This window comes from Amblyomma maculatum, chromosome 1 (genome assembly GCF_055883805.1).
Source record: "Amblyomma maculatum isolate TAMU_Amacu chromosome 1, ASM5588380v1, whole genome shotgun sequence".
NCBI classification, from domain to species: Eukaryota; Metazoa; Arthropoda; class Arachnida; order Ixodida; family Ixodidae; genus Amblyomma; species Amblyomma maculatum.
Window position 1 is genome coordinate 352,058,306 of NC_139344.1, and position 23,049 is coordinate 352,081,354.

A 23,049-nucleotide genomic window follows, 5' to 3' on the forward strand; every position below is an offset into this window, starting at 1 on the left:
TATCCTCCATTCACCTGAAATGAGAAAAAATAAAGAACCGACTATTTCAAACCAATTAAGGCATTAATAATGTTTTCAGGCAACTAGACCACAATAACATGAAAGGGTGTCATTCTGGTGTTATGTAAACTTCATTTTTTGAACTTGTTTACAACTTGCAGTAACATCTATACAATATGAATTCAACGATGTGGCAAAAATATAGTTGCACTACTCGAAATTCATCATCATGAAGAAAATGAACAAAAACAAGATGTTGAAACATAGGATCAGCAATGAAGCAATTTTTATTTATGGCTAAAAAGAGTACTGAAATCTTTTACGAGCGTTGATATATCAATTCCTGAATGTCCTCTAAGTTTTCTGCGAGAATACTTCCAGTGCTCAGAATTCGCAGACGCGCACTAGTGAATGGTGATCAGCGGCATGCGGCTGGTGCTATACTGGTATAAAAGTGAATGTATAGGACATTGAACGATGTACTCAGTGTATACTTTGGTCAGAAAATCCTAGAGAATATACATCTCACAAGAATTATCACTGAACTTACAGCGCCTATTGAACTAAGGTACAGGTCAGGGCTAAAGGCATAGTTAGATGAACACAATCAATTCAGGTTTTGATTTATAGTGTTTAACCTCTAAAAGAGACTCTGGCTAGCCAGGAGGAACGCCATTGTGGAGGGTTCCGGGGATTTCGACCCCTTAGGGATCTCTGACCTGCATTGATGTTGCATGGTATATGGGAGCCTTGTTTTTCGTCTTCATCAAAAAATGGTCACCGAGGCTGGAACTGAACCTGCATGCTTGGGCTCAGCAGTAGAGAGCCCTAACCACTTAGCTGCAGTCCTGCATTAAATATTTATCCACTGCACTGGAATATGACTGTTCGAAACACTTACTCTACCACGCTAAGCTTCAATTCCGTTTTTAACATTTGAAGACATGTAATTTGCTTCCACTGACAGGTCAAGGTATACTGCCATGTCTCCAAAGATACACTTGCGAGTGCTTTAAAAAAATTCACTTATATACTATACACACTTCACAACATGAGGCAAAACTGCATAATGTTTTTTTACCATATGTTGTGCAATCAAAAGGCTACTACTACAACTGACAAGCTGTACAAATTTATCACAAGACTCACTAGTTTTGCACTCAGAAAAACCAAACCACATATTAAAGACGACACTGAAAATCACACAATGCCTCTTGGATCCTCCAGCACTCGCCGCCTAAAGAGCAGCGCTGAAAAAAAAAAAAAAAGAGGAAAGAATATCAACGGGCATGCTGGTATAGTGCTATCGAGCACTAAACTCAAAATGGCACAGCATGCAGGTTGAAGAAGTTACGGTAGCCAGAAAAATGTCCCTAAAAGTCTTTTTATGTTAAGCGTACATACTGTTTTACAAATCAAATCTTTTCTGAATAAAAATGTCATTATATTTTTTTCATTCATCACCAAGAACCTGTTTTGTTACAAGAGTTATTTTCCTTTTTCAATGCCACCTGTGACGTGTACTTGTATTCTGGCTACCTGGGATTACTTAATAACCAAATGATGCCACAAAGTCAAGACGTTACTACATCAAAATAACCTGTGCCTTAGAGCACAAATGGGTTTAGAGGCTGTGACTTGGCTGTGGGTGGGGTTTTCTTAAATTATTTATCTGTTATAGTTACAATGGCTCTGCCGCTGAAACCATACCAACCTTAACTCAATTTTTTTGTTTACTACAATGGTTTGGCTGCTGTGGAATAGACGACTGATGCAATTATGGAGGTCAAACTATAATTAGTTCCTCTTTTACAAGATACTTACTGCGCCATCAATTTGCTCTCAATTTTTTTCAAGACCTTGACAGTGATTGCTCAGCCACACTTTACATTGGTCGGGCTGCTCCTGCAAACCAGTGAAGCAGAGGAAAATGAGATATGAGATATCAAACGATGAACAAACCGCGGCAGGAGATGAGAGAAACACAAAATAAAAGTCACAAAGCATCCAACAGAAAAAAATTGTGGGGTGGGTTAAGCATAGCTTGAACCTAGTGATAGAGCGAAAGTTGTGTGTTGCAAAAATAGCCTGTTTAACACCCGCTTTTCAATCCGGAGTTTTTTCATAATTTTTATTTAAATTAGGTTTTGGGGAAAGGAAGGAGCCTTATACTTTTCAGTGGACGCCATACATTGTGGACAACTACACCTGACCAGGTCAACATCTATTTTTCCCATTTTTTTTTCCCTGTGTATTGTACATTGGTTTATAAGAAAGGAAAGACACAGTGTCTGTCTTTGACCTTCAAGGTTGTTCAAGGTGACATCACACAACCCAGAGCTGCCTCTCCACTCAAGTTAGGTTTTGGGGGAAGGAAGGTGCAGTATACATTTGGGTGAACACCAGGAAATCATGGACACCCACACTTAATTAGGTCAAGGTCATTTGAAGGGCAAATTTAGTGTCACACAAAGACCTCCTGTACTTAGCGTAGTGAAGCTTTCATTTCCATTGAAAATTGGTTTATAAGAAAAGAATGGCGCAGTATCTGTCACAGTCATTTGAAGGTGAAAACCATGCATACTCAACGGCTAGAACTACCTGGCTTAGTGAAGCTTTTGCTTTAAAATTTGAGGAACATTTAAACTTCACCTTTAACAGTAAAAAGCAACAGTGTAATAGATCCCATTTGTGGCTCCCTTTGTAGATCCTCATTAGCCTACATGCACTTTGCTACTCGCTTAATCTCTGCCTCTAATGGTATTTCACACATCCTCATTAGCATGCAGACTCAACATATTATGTGTAAGAACACCCGACACAGATATAAAGCCCTGCCTTGACCAAGACTCAAGAACACGCCTGTGTGGACTAAGGGTAGCATGTCCAGGTTTGATTTCCATCCTAGCCTTACATCTCAAACGATCTAATAAAGTTGGCAGCTCTTGTGAACTTGGCCATGCCACGTGGTCTTGTGATGTCTCGCAACCTGCCGACCAATCATTTCCCAGTTATGACTCCTACTAACTACCACCTGCCAAAAGCATGCGCTCCGCTACGATGGCACAGTGGTTAAGATGCCTGACTACCATGCCTAAGTACCCTGGTTCGAACTCAACTGCCGGCGACTGCGTTTAGATGGAGGTGAAACTAAGAGGCGTCCGTGTGCTGTGCGATGTCAGTGCACGCTAAAAATCCCCAGGTGGTAGAAATTACTCCGTAGCCTTCCACTACGGCTCCTCTTTCTCTTTTTCCACTTTCACTCCCACCTTCCTCGCTTCCCTTACAGTGCAGTGTCCAGGGGTTGGTGGCTGCTCCTGGCCCTATGCGGCTGGGACTGGTAGGTCATGGCCGCTTAATTGTGGCGGGGGCTAGCCTGCCATCGGATTTGTATCTGTTGTAAGCCATCATTGAACACGCCACCGCTTCAGTGGTGGACGACGGCTGTTGTGACTTGCGTCTTTCCCTCCCTCTTCTTTTTCTTTCTTTCTTCTCTATTTTCCTTTCTGTCCGCACGAGGCAGCAGAGGTGGCTCAACTTACAGAGTCAATAGCTGGCCCTTGCGCATTTTCTTTTCCTTCTTCCTACAGTCGCAACAAGAGTTCAGTTGTCCACAGAAAAAGTGTGACAGATAATGCGCCTTTCCTTTTATGTGAACCAATTTATTATGATTTTTTTTTTTCATTGATAAGAAATACTTATCCCACATGCAATTGTTTCCCTGTTTTACATTTATATAGCATGTTCCCAATTTATGTTCTGTTTATATTTACGACATCTTTATTTCTTTGTGTTCTACATTTATATTACATAACAGTTGCAGTTTTTCACCCGCTGTTGTTTGTAATGAATCATTTTTGTTTTGCATACTTGTAAAAGGAGGTCCCCTGTGCAGCCATTGGCTTTGGGACCTCCTCCTGTATTTACCAAATCTTTGTAATCGTCATTGCATTGAATAAATTCTGATTCTGATTATTAAAAGCTTCCCCGTAATTTTTCGTTCATAATGCAGAGAACATAAAAATGGAGATGCCAGATTTTCTGGAGAAAAGGACCTTTAACGCTACTGTGTTATAATGTACATTCGCAAAATACTAGATTGAGCATGAATTGTTTGTTACAATGTGTAAGCAGTCCTGATCAACATGCTGATAATTCGAACAAAGCAGTGACAAGGAGCACGTGGTTCTATGACTAACACACCGAATGCTCTCTAATGCCTTCCGAAGAAACTACGTATGAATTGTTAAGAAGTTTATAAAATGGAAAAAAAATTAAATGCCATGCTATAGGTTTCAAGTGCTGAATGATATCTATATGTTTATAAAATTTTCAAGCAGTTAGCTGCTCTGTCCATGTGCAGCAATAATACTAGCATCAAGAAAACTTGCATACAAAAATGTAAGGTCAAATTTTTTCATTTCAGCATTAAATTTCCCCAACAGTCAATGTTCCCGGCTAGATCATCAATAAACTTGAAGCTGGTTCAAATCACTAATACATGTATAGTTTCCATGCTCTTATTTCTCTATTTTGCGAAAATTTAGAACTTCAGCCAGCAAAACAAGGCAGCTAAGTACTAAAACACACAAGCATAAAAAGAAAAAAGGATTAGAAGAAGACTGCCATCCTCTCCTAGCTTAAAGAAAAAGTTACGGTTAATTTCTTACTATTTCTTGCGGGATAAGTGGTCACACTGTTCCTTGTTTTAAAATGGCAAGCAACGTTACAGGGAGTAGAAGCCTTACAGGCCTCACTGCTTACCCGTACAGAGTGCCGTCAAGGCACGCGTGGCCTGAGATACCAGCTCACGATTTGTTCTGGCATCGTTACTCAATGGACCGAGGCTCTTCAGCAGGCTCAGCACCGCAGACTGCAGGATGCTGCAGCAGAGGTAGTGCATAGCACATTGACTTAGTAAGCTACCTTGAAGCATGACAGTGCTCCATATGAAACTAGTAAATACAGGTTTCTTCTAACTTGCACAGGTGTAAGGCCACTACATAACCGCAGCACCACGGTTATCCTCACAAGGGATAAAAATTGCAAACGATAGCATAGGCTAAGGAATACTATTCAAAGCCCAGACAGTGCAAGTGGGAAAAAAAAAGCACAGGAAAAACAGATCAGCTCTCGTCAACTGCAGTTGAAATAAATATAGACCTAGTGTGCCACATGCACAAAAAACTTTCAATTGCAGTCTAAAACCTTGGGTAGAGTCTGCTAGGATACGTCACCGAGAGTTTAGGAAGACATTTGTGTCACTGATTACATCAGAGGCAGCTAAATCTGATACAATGGTCTTTAAATTGAAGCACTGAACCAGGTTCATATAGCCATGTATTACTGTTCTGACCCCAGTTAATACCGACCACTCGAAATATGCACAGCATGTCTGGGGACCAAGCTCTTCTACTTTGTTTTACCTTGTAAATATGTGAACTCACTACCTGAATATAGAGTGAAACCATGCACAGCATATTTGAACCGGTGTATATCTTCTTCATAAACGGTGGTGAGAATGAACCTTGACTGCTGCAAATAGACATTTCTTTTCTTGCGTACTCTGGGCAGAGCACCAACGAAAGCCAGAAAGAAAAAAAAAGCACTAATTATTGAGTTATCAATTCCACCCCCTGCCGCTCGTATGCAAGCAGTTATCAAATGGTTCACCCCTATGCCCTTAAGGAACCGCAAAGATGCCACCGCGTTGCTCCTCATGAAGTCATGTTTCCGCGGGAACGGGCGCTTCGTAAGTTGGCTCGTTGGCCGTCTTTGATGCTTCACTCCTTTGCACCTGGCCACTAAAGAAATGCAACTGTGGCTAGTGAGCACCGCTGATCAGTTTTTCATGTCCTGAGTGCAAATTAGCACATATCCGGTTGATCTCAAAAGATACAGTTAAATCTCGTTACAAGAGGCACTGTTACAAGAGACACTCGGTTATAAGAGACATTTGAAAATGGTTTGGTCGGTTTTCCTATGTCTGCTTTGTTAACAACATTGCATACAAGAGACATGGTTACAAGAGACACTCGGTTACTAAGGACAACTTTTGCAGGTCCCTGGAGAAAATTCTTCACTATTTAGAAGAGACAAAACCCAGGTGTGGTCATGCAATGCAGCTGAAGCGTGTCAACTCGTACATGATGCATTTCAGATTCTCTTAGCTAAATTCTGTTCCATATAAGCATCCTTCTTGTTGTATATGTCAGGAACTAGAAGTAGTGCTTCCCCATGATTGGAAAGTCAAGACGACTCTGTTGTTTCAGCCACTGGAATCGCAATACTAGTCACCTACGAAGCAAATCAAAATGCATGAATGACATCCAGTATTTTTATCTCTTCGCTGTTAAAATTTGATCCCAAGATGAAAGCTCAGAATTCTGATGCCTTTCTCTTTGCGGACAATGCTTTTTGCAGCACTAAAGTTCTCGGGCTCAAAGCCACCAAAGTTATTTTTTCCCTCTAAACTCCACATCCTACCTCCAACCAATAGAGAAAGGCATTATGCACTCAGTCAAGTTGCTGTACAAAGCAAGGTTGGTAGAACGTCTGTTGCTCGACAGGCAGCAAGACTATACAATAGCAATTGATGCAAAGTTTGCTGTTCAGGTGACCTCAGGTGTCTGGAATGGTCGGAGAAGTGAAGCTGTGAAAAACAGTTTCAGATAAGCAGGCTTTAAATGTGGTGACACGATGTAGGAGGGCCCATATATGGATACTCTGGGAAGCTTCCTTGAAGATGAAGCTTGAGTGAGCATCTAAGAGACTGCTAAGGTACCAGAATCGTTTGAGGAATTCGTATCTGCAGATGTGGATCTTGTGTGCTACCGAAGAGCTTACAGACTGTACAATTCTCATGCAAGTAAATGGCACATGTGCCATAGAGGATGACTACGAGGACATTTCAGAGGAAAAGTGTCAGCATTTGAGGGTGACAACCATGTAAGAGTTCTTCAAAGCAACAGGATGGCTTGCAAGGTGAAGTGCTTTACCTCCATAATTTGGGAAGGAATATACTCTGCACTCACAAAAATATACACTAGTATGAATAACTAAGCTTTCCTGAACAATTTCCTGTTATTGCATTTATGTGCTGATGTGCAGTAAACTGATCAACACAGTGCTTTTAGAATTTTTGGTTACAAGAGACCTTGCTTACAAGAGACATCTTTTTCGGGTCCCTTGAGTGTCTCTTGTAATGAGGTTTTACTGTATTACAACCACAGTTTGTCGAAATTTGGAACGCAGTTACTGAGAAATCGTGTTATCCGGGAACGTATCAACCGGGAGAAAAACTGTGTAACTCTGTGGGAGGTGTTTTACTGGCTGTGATTTTGAACGTGTGAGATGAAAAATCGCATCAATTGGGAAAGTATGAACTAGGTTCTACTGTACTAATGGTTTGATCACGATATGTGGAAAATCAGAATATGGAATATACCCACACTCTGAGACACGATCACTCATCTCACATGAATAGAGTGTCTCCGGACTGCATAGCGTTGCTCTTTTTAGTCCCGTAATGAACCCACATTTCTTATTATTTTTTTTTTTTCAAGATGTTCATTATGTGGAAAAAGTTTTGACAGACATTTCTTTGAGTAAATATTTCGCACCATGCATCTGCCCGCTCGCCCAAACGCCCATCCGTCCATCCATCCATTGTCAACAAAATGATGCAGTCAGCCAGATCACATACCTGGTTTTTGGTGTTGTTTGCTTCAAAAGGTGCTTGCATGTTATCAGTGCGCAATCCGACGAATTTATGGTAATTAACGGTGGTAGCACATGGAGCCGAAATAAAGCGAACATGCTAACCGACACCCATAAAGGTTGGGTGCATGTTTTTTACATACACGAGTGCGCACTGCAAATGTTTAAGCATCAGCTATGATGTGACAGATATTTTTCGCTCCCATTCAAGAGCTTGCCAAATCGCTCGGGAGTCTGAAGGTCCTGCTTTCTAAATGACATTTCAGTGTAAAGAACATTTTAAAGTGTTCTAGTTTAAGCTTCCACACTCCTTTCTGATGCTCGAGTGCTTGGCAGTTCTCTTACTGCATCCCCAACAAGGGCTGCTGTATAAATTAAATAAATAAATAAATGAGGATATCACTCATCACAAGAGCTCTCCGCAAAAATAAATGAGCCATGATGAGTTAACAGCATGTAGCATCTTGTCCCGCTACCAAGGTATGCACTGTGAACTGAGAGAATGACGGCGCGAGACTGAGGAAAGTGCAAAGAAAAAAGTTTAAAAAAAAAGCTGATCTTTTAACAATGGGGAGGGTTTATTACGTGAGTGGGCTAAGGCACAAGAAAATAAGGTATATTTAAAATTATGGCTACAAGGATAATGCATTTGGAGCTCTCAATAATTTGTCTGGTGTTCACTGCACTGCTGGAGAGTACGAAGAGAGAAGCATACATTATTCATAAACTGCATTTTAACAGTTTCTTTTTTTTTTTTTTTGCAATTCGTCAATGCCATGGCCATAACCGAAGAGCAGTGGGAGACTCAGCTGTCAAGCCCCAGCCTGGAGGATCAGTGTATTCTGGTCAGCCGGACTCGGGAGATGGCTCGGGTCTACGGCTTCCTGGACTGAGGAGGCTGCCCACCTAGGGCTGAATATTTCACGCCTGCTCATAATAAGTGTTTGTCTCTCTCTCTCTCGTCAATTCAAACAACTTGCTTTATAGAAATCTCATCCGGGAACCAATACTGCCATGTTAAGGAGGCATGGCTGTAGATCTCTCTCCCTTCAGTTAAATTCTCAACATATTGCTACACACCTCGAGTATCTTGCTGTAAATTTGAGCCGCGATAAACCTAAATCACTCGGAATATGTAACTAGCTGTGCAAGCAACTCACCTTGCGCACTCATTTCGTAGTGGTGTTAACCGCTTTGACAACTCCAGAAGAAAACGAAGAGCCTGAATTGGAAAGAGAAGAAAGAGAAGACTATGCCAAGGGTGCACCTGTTTCAAAGACAGCAAATATGCCTGCACCAACAAACTGCGGATAATAACATGCAAGCAGATAATAACATGCAATAACATACAAAACTGAGCCAACTCAAAGCAGAGCTACAAGAGCAAAGGGTATTGTGATTTTTCGTTTCCTATATAGCTGAGCATTCCTCAGCCTTTCTTTTCAAAGCGAAGATAAAAAAAGATTATGAGTACTGGCTGTAATATGGAGCACCTATTAATGGCATTCACATTAGGGCACATGGTATTAACTGTAGCACAAAACCATGTTAACCATCAACTTTAACATTCGTGCAATATGCTCATACAACTGTTGAGATTTCAGCAAAACTGCAAAGCTCTGCCAGGTTTACATAGAAGTATCAAGTAAGTGTTGAACATTAATTAATAATAATAGTTCTACCACCCATTAATCATTGTTCCTTTATACGAGATTTCCCTGTTCATGCTAAGCTCTACATCACATTTACAACTGCCACAAAACCAATTTACAATTAAAAACAAGAAAAACAAACATTTATGCTATCCTGTGTAATTTGCGAATTCAATCACAGCTGTTACGCTGTGCTAAATATGCAATGCCAAACAATTTCAGTACCCTTTTACCCTTCTCTCACCCTTTCTTGCGTTCTACTCTTCTTTTACCCTTGTGCCTTTTCACCTTTCTCCTTCACTTTCGCCCTTCCTTGAGCGAAGGACTGCTCCTGCACTCTTCCACTATGTTCCAATATGAAACACTTTGTTGGCCTTTTCACATGTTGCAGGTCCACAGGGCTTTGTACAATTAACAGCTATCGCAGTAAAATGCAGAAGTGAACCCAAACGCCTCACAAAGCTTTCCACCCATTCAGGTCTCTCGACCAAACTGGTGTTACGGATAAGACGGTCGCACCTGGTTGAGGTGAGTGCTTGACACACTCTTTTTGGACACAAAGTGCTTGTGTATGAAGTCCAGCAGGAAGCCCACGTAGGCCGCCCTCCTCTGTGCAGCGGCCTGGCATGCTCCTCCGCATCTCTCCAGCGTGGCCTGCACGCAAGCAATCATATTCCGTGGCCACAGACTAGACCCCTACGGCACAGAGAAGTTGCACCGTTGGTGGTCACATTCGGCATGGCAATGTGCAATAGTAGACAATGGATGAATGAATGTGTCCTTCTTTGCTCCTTTGCTCATCCCATGTCTGTTCTCAAGCTGGAATTTCGGCCTAGGTGTAGACAGGCCAGTATAATTCTGAATGATAATTCATTATGCAGTACTAATCTTTCAATCTGCTCATAAACTACACTTTACAATTTGCAAACACTACGCATAATGCAACGTAAAACACCACAAAGGTTCCCTTGCAAAATGCAGGCATCTGGCAAGCTGTGGAGGCAGAAACTCCCTAGCAGTTATTTTTCAAGTTTCACCTAGACTCCTGAGACCGGACTACAGGAGATTGGAAAGCCAGTACTCTTATGGTTAGGCATTCATACTCATGAAACCCGGTTGTACAATGCACTGGACACCTATTGGAGACATCTATGCAGCGCTGATGCCATTACACTGTTCAAATTTCTTGCTAAAGATTCTGAAAAATTTAGTTGCAGAATGGCGACATTCAGCGGTGCGGCAACCGTGCACCTGGCAGAGAAAAGTAAGAGACTACACAGCGGAGATTTGCTGCGAGCAATTTGAGCTGCACTAGAGTGCAGAAGGTACAGTGAAGCGCCGCTTTGCTTTTGATCTCTCCTAGCATCGTAACGTGCTTACAATTTATTTCTTTGTGTTGTGTGCTTGCCGCGATGCCATCCTGCGGGAGACTATGAAACAAAATGAGGTGGCAGGACAAAGTGGGAGAATCCACAGCACATTCTCGCTTTTGCATCGGTCCAATATTTTTCTGTGTTTGGTTAATTAAAAAACCCAGTTACTCTGAACATTTTTAGCAGTCCCAATGACTTAGAATTCCCGTTTCACTGTACATCGAAATGTATAGTTGCCGCTTCTGACAATCACAAAATTTTATGGCTAGTGACACTTTTTTTCCCCCAATGTGGAGTATTAAAACATGCAGTGCACAAAGGCAACAGCTACGCAGCCAAAAGAACCTTATTTATGCACTCCGGAAGCAACACTCACCAGAAGCGGATGGTCTCCAGTGTGATGAATGGAACTTTGTGTTTGCTGGAGAAAAGAACAATGCAATGACCCATATGTTCACAGCGTCGTAAGTACTTCTAGAGTACTTCAGCAAGAATCATCGAGCACCAAAACATGCACTGCACGGGGCTAAAAGCAAACGGCAAGCATGTGATCATGCAAAAAGAGGTGCTACGTTGATTCTGCACACCACATACCGATGGAAAAAGTGGCAAGTAGTGGACAACAACATCCTTCAGCTTCCTCTCAATGTAGGCGTCAGTCTTTGGGCTGAGTGACAGGAGGCCGCAGAGGAACTGCAGACAAAGGCACAGTCAGGGTTACAATCCTGTTGCACGGAGCGTTAGAATTAGACGCTATGTATAGTTTCAATTCAAAACAAATATTCCTTGGCCTAAATACTAAACGCATGCACCAAGGATGGCACTTCATTAGTTTCCAGTGTAAAACACGAAATGTTGATTTATTTGACACATGCCAAAAATTCCTTACAAACTGTCAAAATAATTGGAAACTGTAATACCAATAAACCAGGATGAATAAAACCAGCAATCGAGGGATTGTTGAATCATTTTGTGCTTCGAAGATATACATAATAAAAAAATTCAGACGAAAATTACTAGAAATCAGTATTGGTGGCAAGATATGTCAACGAAGAATTATGGAAAGACGTGCTGCCACACTCACTGTTCTGCAAGATATTTTTTGTATATTTACTATATAGCATCAAAAAGCACTCTGTTTGCAAGGTGAAATATTCTAAATTTGCCTGGAGAGATGAAATGAGTTCAAGCTAGAGCATACTCTCAAACAAAAGTTGTGAGTTTGCAATGTGAACAAAAATTTCTTATTGTGTACGAAGTGCCTTAAGAAGTCCCACATTGTGAAGTGAACGTACACATCATGCATAACAACCCCGAGTGCTTACTGGAGTTGAGGTGACATCTGCTCTTCTGCAATTATCTACACTGTAATAAGCTGCGCAGATTTCATTCATAGATAAACCTCACAAAAAGAGAGCTCTCATTGTCGGCTGGCAGGCAAAACAGAATACACTTTGCACAAAGGCTGCGTCTACAATTCCCACTTGAAGCACAGAGGATGTAATCTCTGTGCCAAAAAAATTCTATCCCAGCCATCAATGCATTCTGTGCCAAGCCAACCATGCCTACATGCATCCTGCAGTAGGTTTGTCTGGCTACATGCTGGTATAATCCTGCCAAATGTTTTTGCCAACTCTCTGCAAACATGGTCATGCAAACATGGTCCGTGTAAGATCTCTAAAAGAACACAACGGCATGAGTAATGCCAGAGCCCTTTGTGATGTTGCGTGCCTATGCCTAAGTTACAGGCTAAGTTCAGAGCCTGTGCATAACCTTGGCCACCAGCTGGGACGGAACAGTTAAGACAGCAAAAAAATAAAAAAGGGAGGCAGTACCATTGCAAGTCCAGGAAATACAGTAGGCTCCTTTTTGAGGGTGCCTTATTGTGTTCACCTTTATTGAATACCCCAATTTGCACCCCAATATATAAACTGAGTAAACCGTCACCAGCTCAGTAGCATCCAATGCAGGACAAAAGCCTCTCTCGAAAGCTCCCAGTTAAATCCATCCTAAGCCAGCTGTGGCTACCTTATCCCCGCAAGCTTCCTAATCTCATCCACCCACCTAACTTTTTGCCACCCTTGCCACCCTTGCCTTCTCATGGAATCCAGCCAGTAACCCTTGCCTTTGCATTACACACCCATGTCCTTCACTCGATATTAACGACGATGTCATTAAAGTGCTCTAGTTTTTCGATCCACTCTGCATGATTCCTGCCTCCTAACGTCACAACTACAATTTTCTTCAATTCACAGCACAGTCGTCAATTTAAGTTCAATTCTTTTCCCTCAGTTAATGAAATCCCAGCCGACACCAAGAAGAAATAAGCATGGGCAGGGCATGCAATGCCCTACCTGCACAACTGGTGAATAAATGTTGAATAACTAGTGCCAAATGTTAACCCCCAAATTCTGAAAAGCATGAAACCCGAGAAAATGAAGGGCCCTATAATCAGAGTGTGAACCGGACCAGCGGCAGGTGCTGCTTGATGGCCGCCAGCTGAGCCTGTGGGATGGGCTTCCCCACATACAGGGCACTGGGCAGGATCAGCGAGTCAAGCAGATGGGGGAGCACACAGTCCGCCATGCCCTGCAGTGGCAAAGGAAAGGCTCAGTGACTACAACCAAAGCCTTCACCTTGATGGCTGCAAGTGAAGCAAGGAGAAATCTGCAACAAGTTTCGCAAGAAAAGAGCAAAACCTCCCTTCACCCACTCGTTTCCCTAAAGTGCAGCCCTCAAAGCATATGATGTTGGAACATGCAGGAATGTGAGAGTGGCTTCCCCGCCGGAGTGGTGCAGTGGTAAGACGCCCGACTACTGTGCCGGAGTTCCACAGTTCGAACCCGACCACGGCGGCTGCGTTTCGATGGGAAGTGAAGTGGTGTCCGTGTGCTGTGCGATGTCAGCTCATTAAAGATTCCCAGGTGGTCTAAATTACTCCGTAGCCCTTCACTAGGGCTCCCCTTTCTCTCTTTCCACTTTCACTCCCACCTTCATCTCTTCCCTTATGGTGCACGGTTCAGGTGTCGACAGAGCAAGTGTGACAGATACTGCCCCTTTCCTTTCCTGTGACAGCCTTTCCCTTGGATTTCATTTACCAGAATATTGTTCAGAAAGGCCCTGCATGAATTTGGGTGGAACTGTCATATTGCTGCCAAATACAGTAAACTCTCACTAACTGAACATTCAAGGGAAGAGAAAAAAAAAATGTTCGAATCAACTCAAAAAACGCGAAATATTGAATGGGCCTTAAAGAAAGCTGCAGAAAAAAATGTTTGCATCAAAGTAATTTTATCTGATGAGCACCTGCATGATCAAAGCCTGCATTTGAAGTGTAGGCGAAATAAAAACGTCTTTTTTTCCCGGTTCCACCAAGTGCTTTCCTTTGCATACACTGTCAGGAAGGCCTCCGTTACCCCTTTCATTTTAGTAAAAATATAATAATTTGATTGCAAGAATAAGCCGTTTGGGTTTATATTGACACCTACCCCAAAACAACAACCTTCCTTTAAAAATCAGACAGCATGCAAAACTGAATATATACGAACTGAGGTGTGACAGTAGCAGGCATTGCAATGCAGCACTTTTGCTAATGCCACTTGTATTCTTTTCACTGATTTTTTTTTTTCCAATGCCATCATGACGACGGTTTTCAATGTCCTTTCCCTCACCCGGGTGTAGATCAGGCCCGCGCAAAGCTGGAACAGCTGGCCACACAGGTGGTACACATTTCCCAGGCTACTGCGTGTAGCCGAAGCTGTGGCACTGTTTCGTAACTGGGCCATTGCCACGGTGACAAAGTCCCGCAAGTAGAGGGCCACGGTTTGCTTCAGCTGAGAGAGAGACGAGATGCCGTCCATTGCAGCGACAATGTCAGCGTACTGTGCCAGACAGCCCAGAAAGTGCACAGCAAAATCATCGTGTGTGGCAACCTCGTCAGACGGAGGTGACCCTGCCACCAGGTCATTGTAGTGGGCAAACTCCTTCCGCCTGAGAACAATCCTGAAATGGAAGAACCACAGAAGTTTGCTGCTACAAGAATCAACAAGAACTAGCAAGAGCCACTGACATTCCAAGATATTATTGATACTTGCCAATACTGTGTCGCAAACAATAATACGAGGCTCCATCCACCATTAGCGTACACTCTCAGGCAAATGCCCAAGATTTGTTCGCGTAATTATTTGACCTGAAAATTTATTTATCCATAGCAGTGGACATCTTTATCCAAGGAACATTTAATAAGGCAGTTCGCACTTCTTTTTCTGCAACCCTTCTTCGACGTGAACACAAAGTTTTGTTTTTCACAATCCCTGTTTAACCTTCACGTATTCATGACCAAAAATAATAATAAATAATAATAATTGGTTCAAAGGAAGGGAAAGGTGCAGTATCTGTCACACTTGTAAATTTAAAAATAACACAAAATGTAAATGGAATATATTCTTTAAGATACCTACTGACATCAAGACTTCAACTGTAGAAATGGCAACGTATGTACCACAGTGGGGGAAGGAGGTAGAAAAGAGTGAGCGAAGAGAAATTGAAGAAATAAAAAAACAACATTATGACTGTGTCCCCTATGTCCGAGTGCCCTTAGTTGAGCCAGATGATATCAAATCAAAGGCAGGCATGAGTCCGAGTGTGCAGCTCGGCACTCACCGTGAGAGTCGTGTCATTTCGGAGCATGGCGGCTCCACCCCGATGCAGCACCTCAGCCAAGATTGGATGAGCCTCACTTCACTGTTTGTGACTCGAGCCTCTATCTCAGAGAATGCCTGGTCGTCTTCCAGCACCAGGCACAAAAAACGGCCAGAGGAACTGCGGTGGCAGACCAAGGAAATGCTCATGCCTAGGCTTAGTAAACACTAGGGAGTGCAATTCGAGATAAAAAAAAATTATAAAGATGCTTGAGCTTTGCCTTTAAGAGTTGGACGTGATGGCATTGTAGGGTCTTGATCATACCTTCTCATTCGCTTATCACGCTCTTGAGCCTCACAGCGACGAAGTTCTCATGACACAACAATGCTTTATTTACACAGAGTGCAGTACGACAGTGCCCCGCACTATTAAATGGCACAGCATCGCTTGCACGTGCGCTTCAGAAGCACACCTAGATACGGTACGTTACACGGCTTGTGTGCCATCTGCTGCGGTAGCGCCGTATGGTAGCGTGAGCTGCAGGTAGGCAAAAAAGATAGCGAAAATGTATTTTGCCACTTGCATAACTGTTAAGTTCATAATTAGTTTCCTTCTAATGATGCACATACTCGTTAGCTGACAGTCTTAAGGTAAGGCATATACTAGGCCCATCTTTATTCGAAGAGAGGCAAGACATCTTTTTGACTGAGTGGTTCCATGATCGCATAGCAAATTGAAGGAATAGAGTTTAATCCTGCGTGCGGGAAAGACTTCGTTTTGTTGCTTTCTGCTTATTTTCAGGTTGCAACCACGGCAATGTCGACCGCCGACTTTTCTGAGACATGGAGTTCTTATTAATGTAATCACAATGAAACTTAGAAATTCAGCAAAGACACTTAGGACTGACTTGATGCAGCTTGCCGTGTGTGCATAACCAATGTGATATAGTACATGGTGTTCTAGACTTGCGTTTAGTTCTCTTCCGAAAGCTTGTCACAGACATTTGCAGTGCTCAGTAAGTGCCTTTCATTCAACAAAATGAATCTTTCTGCTTTAATGTAGCATAGTCATCGTGATTAGTGGAGTGTTCTTTAGTTTGCTGCTACTTACTCACAAACTGCGTATGTAAGCAAGTAATAATTGCCTTCCACACAAAAATGACATTACTACATGCTTCGAAGAATATCGATATAATCTGCTCACATTGCCACATTGTCTCATTTTTCCGCAGCTTTCAGAAAAAGAAAATATTTATCATTAGATTTAGTATTTCAAAGCAGCTCTACAAAATACTTAATCACATAACCAAGGTCAGTATTTGCCCACTCCTACTTTCTGCTCAAACTGAAAGATGCTGACAATTAGCAGCAGTATGATGTCTTTGCCATAAGCATCCAGTTTCATATTCATTATAGTTTTATACAGTCAAACCCGGTTATAACGAACTGCGTAATTCAACGCAATTTGTTTGCTATATAAAGTATTTCGCTATAACCAAACCCGTTTATAACGAACTTCAGTACCAAATTCGTTATACACGATGTCCAGACAGCGCAGCGAAAACGCACTAACTAAAGAAAAACCGTGCCGCTCACCATGAATCTACAAAAGAAATTTATTGCAGATAAATGCTCACTTATTTGCAGTAGGCAGTGATCTTCGCCTGAACACTGCATTTAACTTTATCAGCGAGAATCGCACTTTCCACACGCGACATCATTTCCACAAACTCCAGTCCGCTTCCCTGTATTCCGGAGCAGTATCGGCGCAGCAGATCGGTAGCAGCGAGGGCTTCGTGCAACGTCGGGCGAGGGCGATCGTCCACCGGCGGCGGCTCCTCGGTCTCCTCGTTCGCACCAGATGCCAGCATGTCGGCAACAATTTCCGAGTCCAACGGGCTCGCTGTCACGGCTACGTTGTCGTCAACAGTGAGAAAATCCTCCAGGGCAACTTCTTCGGGCACAGCGTCCGGAACATCAGCGAGTTCTTCCCACAGCGTGGCAACATCGCTGTCATCTTGCACAGTGCGCGCTTCACTAGCAGCTTCTGCATCCTCTCGACATAGTCCAGCATGGTGGAAGCAGTTGCGGATTGTGGACTGCGTCACGTCTTGCCAGGCACGGTTAATCATTTCTATTGCGGCCAGCAAATTAATCTTGAGCATGTCGTTAACCCACAATTTCACCAACAGCCGCTCAACGAAGCGTTTCCTGTAGCCCAGCTTGAAAGCGCGGATGATCCCCTGATCGAGGGGCTGCAAAACCGCTGTTGCGTTCGGTGGCAGGAAACAAAGCTCGATGTTCTTGAGCGTGACGCCGCAGTGGTGCGCAGAACAGTTATCGAGGAGGAGGCAAATCTTTCGCCCGCTCGTTGCAAGTTCCTTGTCCCAGCCATGCAGCCACGCTTCGAACAACGTTCTGGTCATCCAGGCCTTAGAATTTGAGTTGTATGTGACTGGGAGTGAAGTGCATCCTCGCAGGCACATAGGAGACTTGAACTTGCCTATGACAAGCGGCCGCAGCTTTGATGAACCGTCCATGTTTGTCGTGAGAAGAACGGTGACTCGGCAGCCACGCTTCGAACAACGTTCTGGTCATCCAGGCCTTAGAATTTGAGTTGTATGTGACTGGGAGTGAAGTGCATCCTCGCAGGCACATAGGAGACTTGAACTTGCCTATGACAAGCGGCCGCAGCTTTGATGAACCGTCCATGTTTGTCGTGAGAAGAACGGTGACTCGGGCCTTATTCAATTTGCCGCCATGGCACTTCTCATTCTTTAGTGCCAAGGTTCTGCTCGGCAGCAGTTGCCAAAACAAGGCAGTCTCGTCGGTGTTAAAAATATTGCACGGTTCGTATCTCTCCGCGACAGCACGCCACACGTCTTGCACCCACTTTTCAGCACTCTCAGCATCCACTGCTTGGCTTTCACCTGCAACCACCTTCCCGGTGATGGAGTAGCGGTCTTTAAATCGTTGGAGCCAACCACTGCCCGCTGTAAACCCCTCGACGTCCAGGACGAAGGCAAAATCTTTTGCCTTCTGTTGTAGCATGGGGCCAGAGAAGGGCAGATTTCGCGTGCGAACGTCCAAGAACCATTGGTACAGCGGTTTCTCTACTTGGTCGTAAGCCGGCTTGCGGTGGCGAAAGCCGTCACCATTTGGTCGTTCCTGTGCATTGCCTCTGATGGCCGACTGGTTTTTCAAAATGGTGCTTAACGTGCTCCGCGGAATCTTGAAATGCGCGGCAACGTCAGACTTTTTTTCGCCGCGGCCAACGCGGCGAATTATCTCCAGCTTGTCGGAAAGCGGTAGGGCACGCCGCTGCTTTGTCGTCATCTTGAAACCACCGGCCAAACTTGAAACCAGTTCTGGCCGGTGTTGCTTCTTTCTCAAAGCGCAATAGGTGCGGAGCTGCTCGAACGTCTTTGATCACATGGTAGGCAGCTGCTGAATAGGAGCGCTGCAAAGAGAGGCTGGCCGATGGCGCGGATTTTAAAGGCTACTCACGCTACTCCGGGCGACGGCCGCGCATGCGTACAGGAGGGTCCCTCGTGGAAGCTGCTGTAGAGAGCCCCTCCTGCGTTTTATGGAAGCGTGGCATCGGCGCAGAAGCAGCAGAAGCACCCTAGCGGGCGCGTGATGACGTATGCGCTGTGTGAGACCTTGGGGAACGGAGCCGTCGCCAATCCCCCTCCCATCTGACAATGGCATGCGCTAGAAGTATTGCGGCCCGGCAGCGTGGGCTGCCCGGAAAGAACTCGGAGCCGGCACAAAGGCCCGCCCGTTGGTGGGCGTTTGGCGACCGATCGCGCGCGCTGAGTTCGCTATATCCGATGTGTAGTTCGCTATAAAAAATACATTTTATATGCATAATGCTAGCGGAAATTCGAGTGTTCGATATAAAACATAATTCGCTCTATCCGAGTTCGTTATATTCGGGTTTGACTGTAGCCACTGCCCTCATTAATGCTCCCCGAACCCATTGGTTGAATGAATCGATACTTAATAAGAAGAAAGTGCACCTTACAGGGTTTACCCTTTAAAAAACTGCAGTGGACATGCAACTCACAGCTGTCTTGAAGAAAAAAAAATAAGTGGCCTACATATTATACTGCGCTCTTGACACTGCGAACAAATTGGTGAAGATGAGCTCCAGATGCCCTAGTTGATCTAAAAATGTGGGAGTCGCTAAAATCCCAGTGAGTGCTTGCCAAGCCTGATGACTGGTGACTGGAGACCAGTGCGTGCAGTGACTGGACTCACCTGGGATGCATGTGTGGCGAGCAGCCAAAGTGCTCAAAGAGGCTTGCAAAGTTGGCCTTCACTGGCACTGCCTGCGCTGATGGCCTGGAACAATGAAAAGAGTTCACTGGTTCAAACACGAGGACAGCTGGTGGCAAGCCATTACCTTGAAGCGTGAGAAATGAAGTAAAGGTCACCTTCCCCCTATCAGGCGCCAAGTAGATAACTGTACACACAACCTATTTGCAGCTTCTTCTGGCAGTGTGCTGTAACTAGCAGTGATATATTTTTCTACATGGAATAATTTAGCACTTTTCCTTTAGGAAGCACAGTTAATAACTTTCTCAAAACAAGCTCGGAAGCATGCCTTTCGACAAATTGAAACTAACAAACTTTGTCACCCTAATTATATAAATTTTTTTCTGCATTTATAACATCATGTACCGTTAAAAAGAAAAACTTTTGAACCTCTGATATCTCAGTTACTCATTTCACAATTCCCAGTGCTAGCAGGTTTCCAAACATACTGCCAAATTTGTGCATACCGCAAAATGAATAACTGTCAATGTGTTGCATTGCAAACTTAGCTCCTAATTGACTTTCTTGAGGCTTACATAGATTCTTAAGGTGGCAGAGAAGAACAATCTGAAAGAAAATGGCAATTGGCCTCTGAATGGACTAAATTCCTGGACGCACACTGCTGCCACAAATGCTTGTTAAATTCTTTTATTGCTGCAATCAGTTACCTATCTAAATATAACCTGCCCAAAGTGGACTTATATGCAATTTATATATTACTGGCTCATTAATGTTGACCGTGTAATTTATGCATCATTACAGCCTACAGACTAGCATGAAAACAGAGAGGTTTCCCAATAAGCTAGATTGTGCATCTAAACAGGACATGCATACTAATCTCAAGCAAGAATTTCACTGCTTGACTTGAGCACCAGGAATGGAGAGGAAAGACTGAGTTAAGAAAACATGGCACTTTTGCCTATGCCAGGATAAACATTCCACCAACACAGCAAGATATGTCTTGTTCCTTCCTGCTCTTTATATCAGCTATAAAGATTACTGCGAACTAAAAGAGAAGCTGGCACTAGACATATGACTATTTGCTGCCGACTATTTGCGGCATCAACTTACGTACTTGGCATCTCCCTGAAGACCTAACCAAAAGTGACTCACAGGTCGAGTGACAGCAGCGTGATGTTTGCAGCCAGGTCGGTGAAACAGGTGGGTGGAGGGGGAGCCTGGACGGGCATGGCCAGCACCTTGTGCAGGAATTGCAGTGTGCTCTTGAAAATGGCTTCACTGAATCCTGCACATGGATGGAGCTTCATGATTCAGCACGCTGTCACAGGGGATGGTAGCCTAGACTGATTCCATGCCTGCTTACTTACTAGTAAGTAAGCTTTCAACTGAAATTCTGACAAGGATATGCAACAGTAGTTCTCATCTCTCTTTTGTGACATTATGTGACATTATGTAACCAAATAGTAATGCTGCAGAGCAATACTAGGGACTGATCATAGCACGTGTTGGAATGAATCAACGGACGCTACTATCAGTTCACACACTGCAAGTTGGTCGACAGTAACAGTAAATGAATATTCGAGCCCCTGAGTGTGATGCAAACACTTTCTCTAATTCAACATGCTGTGACTCACCACTGCAGTACTTCGTTAGCACTCAAAAGACAAATAAATATGACTGCTGCAGCCGAAGTTTTCATGTCTTTCTGGTGACTGATGTATTTGCAACACCAAAGAGAAGTGTGCCATAAGCCCATAACAAATTACATCTGACAGCAACAATCGTCATTTTTCACAGCTACTACATCAGCACAGAGAGTGATGCACCAGACAGCCAGACAGACCGTTGTCTGGCAAAACTATTCAGCAAAATGGCACAGTTACTGACAATCCACCCCTGTAGCCTTCCCTTTATAGCCAAGGAAAGCTGTTGCCAAGTCGAAGTAGGCCAGTTGGTTGAATGTCCGTTATCACAGTCACACCAGACATGAGCTGTGCATTCTGTTTGTTTTAGAAGGCAAAACTTATGTATACGTCTCGCCCTTTTTGTTAGAGACAAGCTTGCTGTACAAATAACATTTTTTTTCCTTTTTTTGCAGTGCTTGGGTTTGCGGACTGAGCACAGCCTGACTCCAGGATCCAGCATTGCCATTTTGCAGTGGCTTTCAAGTGCAAATTCCAAACTACCATAGCAGACTCAATGAAAAAACTCCACACCGGTATAAAGTCTATAATGCACTTGTTACAAGCCACAAGCATCTGGTTCCACATGCATGAGCAATGTCCTAACTTGCAAGAGGGCTCTCTCCTATGTATTGATGCCCTCACTGACTCTCCTTCTTTGCTATTTTTAATCAGAAGGTATGTTGTGCTTGAGGCCCTTTTAAACATATCGAATCAACTACCTGATCACTGAAAGAATGAAAAATCAAGAAATAGCAGACATTGTTTGTCACGTTTATTGAGGAATTCACATGGTGTTCACGCAAAAAATTAAACTAGAATTGCACACGAGTGTACGCCCTACTAAAAAATCCAGTGCAAATTTTATACAAGATCGTGTATATCAGTTTTTTTGTGCAAGATGGAAGTGCATAAAACCAGGTGGACTGTCATATTGCTTGATGAATACAATAAGCTCTCATTAATTCGACCTTCAAAGGACCCTGTAAAAATTAACTGAAAGCTCAAACTACCGTATTTACTCGCATAATGATCGCACTCGTGTAATGATCGCACCCCTGAATTTTGAGGTCAAAATTCCATTTTTTAAATTCCCCGCGTAATGATCGCACCCCGAACATGGAGCCGCCTGGTGGTTGATCTGCAGTCATCCCGCAGCGAATGCATTTTGACGAGTTCCCAACCTAGTCTAGTAACGTTGGAGTTCCCATGATTCCATGCTTTGCGGCGTTCGCCATTTTGCAATTCGGCAGCGTCGTAGCGTGCTTTGTGTTTTTGTGCGAGTTTACGCCATTTCACCATGGGCGCGGTATGCCAGTTACATCGCCGCGTTCAAGCTCAAGGCTGTCGACTATGCACTGGAGCATGGCAACCGCGCTGCTGGCAGGCATTTCGGCGTGGACGAAATGAGGATACGCTATTGGAAGAAGCAGCGCGAGAAGCTGATGGCTACGAGCAAGACACGGCGGGCTTTCCGTGGACCCAAAACGGGCAAGTTCCCTCGTGTTGAGGAGGCGGTCCTAGAATATGTGAGGGACCTGCGCAAGGATGGTTGTGCAGTGTCATTAGAAATGATACAGACGCAGGCGCGCACAACTGCCAGGAAGCTGGGAATCGCCGCAAAGGATTTCCGCGCTAGCTCCGGTTGGACGACTCGCTTTATGCGACGGAATGGACTTTCCCTGAGGCGGCGGACGTCGTT

At 43.7% G+C, this 23,049-nt stretch overlaps 1 protein-coding gene across 1 annotated transcript in view; it reads right to left on the reverse strand.

Annotated features, from left to right (window-relative positions):
- Positions 1–269: 269 nt before the first annotated feature.
- LOC146207775 (protein MMS22-like) overlaps positions 270–23,049 on the reverse strand; it is a 52,444-nt gene continuing 29,664 nt past the window's right edge. Inside the window, exons 21-32 of the mRNA XM_084590340.1 lie at positions 20,818–20,950; positions 19,648–19,731; positions 15,407–15,565; positions 14,416–14,746; positions 13,214–13,333; positions 11,339–11,437; positions 11,121–11,165; positions 9,891–10,025; positions 8,880–8,941; positions 4,765–4,883; positions 1,825–1,905; positions 270–1,250 (exon numbers count right to left, since the gene is read on the reverse strand). Of these exons, the coding sequence (XP_084446466.1) occupies positions 1,886–1,905; positions 4,765–4,883; positions 8,880–8,941; positions 9,891–10,025; positions 11,121–11,165; positions 11,339–11,437; positions 13,214–13,333; positions 14,416–14,746; positions 15,407–15,565; positions 19,648–19,731; positions 20,818–20,950 (1,307 nt within the window). The 3' untranslated portion in view covers positions 270–1,250; positions 1,825–1,885. The remainder of the gene's footprint in view (positions 1,251–1,824; positions 1,906–4,764; positions 4,884–8,879; positions 8,942–9,890; positions 10,026–11,120; positions 11,166–11,338; positions 11,438–13,213; positions 13,334–14,415; positions 14,747–15,406; positions 15,566–19,647; positions 19,732–20,817; positions 20,951–23,049) is intronic.